We start from the raw sequence: 6,397 nt of genomic DNA on the forward strand, positions 1-6,397 counted from the left end.
AGAGAGAGAGCAGAGTCTTACCTCGGAAAGGAAGGTCTGTGCTGATTTCTGGGCCCCAACATGCAACAAGTACTCGTACACGTATAAAGCTAATCTAGAAGAGAACAAGAGAGGAACAGGCGTTATATTCAGGGCATGAGAAGGAAATTCCAGATTTCTCTGCAAGTAAGCAAAAATAACAACTTCAAGATGACAAGAAGAAATTTTTATATAAACTGTAAACATTTTCATTCAATAATAAAAAATTTACATAAAATAGTAAAATAGTTTATACTGTGTGCTGTCTTTTTGTTTATTTGAATATTGCATCATTATCCTTGAAACACACCAACATCAAACATCAACATCAAGTCAAGCTCTGTCTGCTGATCGCTATGTATTTTGCTGCCTATGTACAGTGTCAAAATCAGGTTAGAATGCTGCCTAAGAAGGTAGCTGCTTATGTAGACAGCTAGCGAGGTTTTAGAACAGAGATATAGACTTTCATTCCCAGTTGTGTGCCATCGCTCTAGTTTGGATGTTGTTCAAAAGTTTCAGAAAGAAAATCAGTGGCTACAGACAACTCACTAGAGATTGTTGATTACACAAGTACACATGAACACACAAAACACCCATCAACGGCAGCGACCGAATGTCCGATCTCCACAGCCCATTTGCGCCGTGAAAAGAACAGAAAGATCAGCCAAAGCATGCATAGCTGGAGTTGTCACGGCAATCTGACGGCACCATCGTGGCTCTTGTGTTTTTGTCATTTTCTGTATCCATTATGTCTGTTGTTTAGCCGCTTGGGCTAGCAATTACCCAGCTCCCAGTGTACCGCGGGGCTGAAACTGTACCATCCCTCTGCTCCTATCCTTTCCTTTTCTCTTCCATCAGCCATGAGAGAAAATAGCCCTGCAAAGCTCTCCTGGCAAAATTACATTCAGAGACAGGCACAATTTGGTAGAAACATGGTTTTTGCCTGGCTGCAGTGTATTGGGGCAAGAACATTTATTTCCAACATGGGTAAGGCAATAATGGCATACAAAAGAGTGGCTCTTCCATGACGACGTGTGTTGACATCCAAATCTGAGGTCGCAACAAAGAAATAGGCTAGTTTGGTCATTTTATGTAAAATTAAACACAGACTTAAAGTGATAGTTCCTAACCTATTTCCTCATCCTCATGTTCCAATGACATTTTAGAAAATTTGGTTGGAATGGTGCTTTTTGTTCATACAATGAAAGTCAATATGGTCCAGTGTTGTTTTGGACCTCAGTGACTTTCAGTGTACGAATAAAAACAGCTGAAAGGTTATTAGAGGTTGACAGATTATCGGCCTGACCAATTATTGGTGCTGATATAGGCTAAAGAATTTTTATGGTTATCGTATTGGTCATTTTCAAAATCGATTTGCCAATAAAATAATTTATAAGCATTTAAGGAAAGTTTTTGTCAGAGCCCTTGTTATTCTTAATTTTGACATCTATTTTTTACACAAGACATATCGGTTCAAAATATTGGTTATCGGTCTACTTGATCAGTAATAGTAATCGATATCAGCATCAGCCCTGAAAAATACATATCGGTCGAACCCTATTACAGATTTGAGGACGAGTAACATAAAATGTTTCGACCTTTTCCACTTTTAAGACTAGATACACTAAAACTGAGAACAGAAAATGGGAAACAGAAAATGTTGTGAGCCAAATTCGAACTAGTGTTACCCACATGAGTACTACAACTCAATGTTCTGGAGCATAACCATGTGCTAACCAATAACCACCATTTAAATACCATATAAAAACCACTGACAATCTTGAAATCTGTATGATGCAGGATTATTACTGTTAACTACAACTACTAAACTGAACATTTGAACTGAAATAAAACTGAAACAAAAGAAAAAAAAAATATTAAGATGGAAAACTTAAACGAAACAAATTTTGTAGAATTTCGTGAAAAAATATATATATAAAAATAAACCCAAGTAGTAATTTAAAAAAAAGGACAAACACACATAATACAATATCTAAAAATGAAAAATGAAAATACAAAAATAAAAGCCAATTTAAAATATTAATAAAAACTAAACTATAACAATATATAAATAAAACTAAGATAACATTGTTCTGATGGAACCTTCTCTCCAACGCACGTACAGTGGGCAGAAGCATGTATTTGTGTGGGAGCAGGAAGCTTTCCCAGGCATCAGCGAGGAGGTGAATGAGTCAGTGGAAGGAGGTGCCCAGGGTGGCAGGCTCATAAATAGCAGAGGAGAGCTCCCTCTGATCAGCCAGTCAATGACTGTGATAAAGTTGGATATGAAAGACAGGGAGGAGATCTAGCACTCCATCACTGCACAAACACTGACGCGTTGGCGCGGGAGAGTGACCAGAATGACAATGCCTCCCACCGAGAGACAGTGGTGGATAGAGTCAACGACGACCATAAAACTGTGGATGAGAGGTTCAAACAAAGTCCATCTAAATGGTACTATATTACCACAAAGGACCTACGGAATAAGCAACTTCAGCAAGTCAGCAATATCTAAGGTTTTAAACTTAAGCAGCATTTCAGTTCACAAACAGAAGCAGAAGTGGGCGATATGGCAAAAAAAGGTAGAATCATGATCTTATCACAATTCTTTTCACGTTGGTTTTTAAAGGGATAGTTCACCCAAAAATTTACATTCTCTCATTGTTTACTCACCCTCCTGTCAACCTTTCAATGTTTTGATGTAAATAACAGCCTAAATTTAATCTGTTCACCATATAAAGCTACCACATCTCTTCACAAGACTTGCATTAAACTGATCGATTCATATGGATTCGCTTTATGACACCTTTATAACCTTTTTGGCTCCTCCATGTTTTGGTTACCTGGACTTTTAATGGAGGGCCAGAAACCTTGCAGGTTTCATTAAAAAAATCTCAATTTGTGTTTTGAGGATTAATGGTTCTGTAACGACATCGAGGGCGAGTAAACAATGACAGAATTTTCATTTTTGGGTGAACTATCCCTTTAAGACTGAGCCTAACTAAATTCTCTCAAAAATATATAGCCCTACAAGGTAACAAAAGAATGACAGAACATGTACATCCAGAATAACAGGTCAGAAAGTCCAGGTTTCGTTACAAAAACTAGAGGGAGAAAGTATTAAACAGCTTCAAAGAAGACATTGGCCCTAATGTGTTAGTTTTCGGAATTGTGGCATAATTATTTATTTACCAAAAGCCATTTAGTGAATATCACTATACATTTCAAAGCCTTGCGTTTGAACGGCCCCCATGACACTCATACAAGCTCTGTTAAAGAGCTTAGTCAGGAAAAATGCCATATTTAATTTTACATTAATGAAAACGAGGCTGTTAGGGTATAGTCCGTTCAGATGTTCCGTCTGTTCAATCAATAGTCACATCTTTTTTCCCCTAGAAATTTTCAGAAAAAGGTATTTGCAATATAAACAAAGCACACAAATAATTGAACATACAGTACATCTGTCCCTCACAGCCATTTTTATATTAACACATTAATTCATATTAACATACTCTAAAGTCCATAGCTCCTATACTCTCTGTAAGTATAAACAAAACATACCGGATACATTCTACCATGGCATTTTGTCTGTAGAAGTGCACAAAATAAACTACATGAGACTTGTCATTTGGGGCAAATCACAAATTATTTTGTGTTCCAAAGTAAAAACCACAGTAGCATGTCTCTGATTGATTTACTCATGACCAATTTAGTCAAGACAACTGTTCCAATTTGCTAGTCACTTATCTCACTACCTGTCTCACCATAAACAAGGGTTTAGGAACGCCAATGGAGTTTGACCTCTGGGCTTTAAGAAAACATCTAGCAGCTGTCATCTGCTTAAATATGAGGGAAGCACGAGACGATCTGGATCAAACTGTGGATTCCCAGGAGTGGGCTGATAAAAATTTCATGGCAGGGAGGCCCATGTGATCTGGGTGGAGGGGTGTACTGTGCACTTTGGTACAGGGTACCAGCACCTGGCCCTGATGCATTATTGAACACCGTTCATTCAATTGCGCCTTCAAGGAGCACCTTTTGTAGAGTTGTCAGGAACATTGAGTGCGAGAGCCAAGAACAGGACCTCTGGATTCCGAAGGTCCCATTTGGAAGCCCAAACACTTAAAGACATCACAGAGGGATGGGAACAGGGAACTACAGCTGATGGGACAAGACCCTGAGGTGCGGGCAAGAAGAAACGTCTGGCCTGGCTACGAGAGCAGACACTACAAGCAATGCTGGGATACGGCCAAAATAAATTAGATCAAGTTCATTAGACAAGTTAATCACAGCAATTTCAGCTGGATAACAACAAGTACAGAACTAGCAACAACCTCAATACATAATCATGTAAATATCGGGATAATTGAGACCAAAGTAGTATTTGAACATTATAATAGATTTTTAATAGACCCTTAAAGGGATACTCCACCACAAAATGAAAATGTTGTCATTAATCACTTACCCCCATGCCGTTCCAAACCCGTAAAAGCTTCGTTCGTCTTCAGAACACAATTTAAGATATTTTGGATGAAAACTGGGAGGCTTGTGACTGTCCTATTGACTGCCAAGTAAATTGCACTGTCAAGGTCCAGAAAAGTATGAAAGACATCGTCAGAATAGTCCATCTGCCATCTGTGGTTCAATCTGAATTTTATGAAGCGACGAGAATAATTTTTGTACGCGAAGAAAACAAAAATAATGACTTTATTCAACAATTAGTCTCCTCTGTGTCTCTCCACATCACCATAGAGCCATTTTGGAGAATATCTGCTGGACGCAAGCGTACGCTCTTGGATGTGCTGTTTTCGTTCAAATCAAAGCGTAAATACACATAGAAAACGTATCCTTGTGTAGCGGCTGACACAGAATAGCATACGCAGTTTGAGTTCAGCGGATGTTCTCCAAAATGGTGCTACGGTGACGCGGAGAGACACAGAGGAGACAAATTGTTGAATAAAGTCTTTTTTTTTTATTCCGTGTACAAAAAGTATTCTCGTCGCTTCATAAAATTCAGATGGCAGATGGACTATTCTGACGATGTCTTTCATACTATTCTGGACCTTGACAGTGCAATTTACTTGGCAGTCAATAGGACAGTCACAAGCCTCCCGGTTTTCATCCAAAATATCTTAAATTGTGTTCCAAAGACTAACGAAGCTTTTACGGGTTTGGAACGACTTGGGGGTAAGTGATTAATGACAACATTTTCATTTTGGGGTGGAGTAACCCTTTAAAGGGATAATTCACCAAAAAAATGAAAATTCTGTCATTAATTACTCACCCTCATGACCCTCGTTCATCTTCGGAACACAAATTCAGATATTTTTTATTAAATAAAATCCAAGAGCTTTCTGGCCCTGTATATACTGCAACGCAACTACCATGTTAACGTGTAAGAAAGCAGACAGAAGAAACAAGAGTAGTACTCTTGAGAACACACGCTGAAGACTGACACAGAAGAGAAAAATTGTTGAATAAAGTCAATATTTTTGTTTTCTTTGCACAAAAAGTATTCTCATAGATTCATAAAATTAAGGTTGAACTGCTGATGTCACTCTTACTATTTTAAATATGTCCTTACCTTTCTGGGCCTTGAACGTGGTAGTTGTGTTGCTGTCTATGCAGGGTCAGAAAGCTCCTGGATTTCATCAAAAATATCTTAGTTTGTATTCCGAAAATCTACAAAGATCTTAGGGGATTGGAACGACATGAGGGTGAGTAATTGAATATATAAACATTTTTAAGTGAACTATCCCTTTAATAGACCCTATTAACTTTCATTGTATGGACCAAAAAAAAAAAACACAGATCTTTTTAAATATCTTATTTTTTGGTTCCAGGGAAGAATGTCATACAGGTTTGGGGATCAAGTTTCACTGCTGCAGTTACGTCACATGATCAACCAGGTGAAAATATTATTTATAAACAATAAGTCAGTTAGAAAAACAAAGCCTACCTTTGCTCATTTAGCCACGTAATTCAGGGCTTGAATTTCGGCACGGGATTGCAAGGATTACGCATAATTCTACTGATTCCCGCAGTTTGCGTACTTTTAACGTGGGAAATTCGATGACGGAATGTATCATTTGCACATGCTTTTGAGTCTTACAATTTTAAACATTCAAGTGCTCAATTCAGTACTTGCTCGCTCTCTGTGAGACCCCTTTCTGTGCGCTCACACCCAAAGTGCGCGCACATAGAGCCACATCTGACTGCAGAATTAAGTTGTGTTGCTCCTTATTGCACGTAAACTGCCAAATACATACAAAATTGTCAAAATGCCCGTCTTGATGAGTATTCACGTAAACAGTCGATTTATACTAAACATTGTCGGTGTATATAGGCTATTAAGTGAATGTAAACAGTTGAGAAACAA

General features: G+C 38.1%; 1 protein-coding gene across 1 annotated transcript in view; it reads right to left on the bottom strand.

The window, feature by feature from the left end:
• LOC107602602 (single-stranded DNA-binding protein 3-like) overlaps nt 1–6,397 on the bottom strand; it is an 83,470-nt gene that overhangs the window by 72,639 nt on the left and 4,434 nt on the right. Inside the window, exon 2 of the mRNA XM_016295145.1 lies at nt 22–94. Within this exon, the coding sequence (XP_016150631.1) occupies nt 22–94 (73 nt within the window). The remainder of the gene's footprint in view (nt 1–21; nt 95–6,397) is intronic.

Source organism: Sinocyclocheilus grahami, unplaced genomic scaffold (genome assembly GCF_001515645.1).
Source record: "Sinocyclocheilus grahami isolate Dianchi unplaced genomic scaffold, SAMN03320097.WGS_v1.1 scaffold331.1, whole genome shotgun sequence".
Taxonomy (NCBI): domain Eukaryota; kingdom Metazoa; phylum Chordata; class Actinopteri; order Cypriniformes; family Cyprinidae; genus Sinocyclocheilus; species Sinocyclocheilus grahami.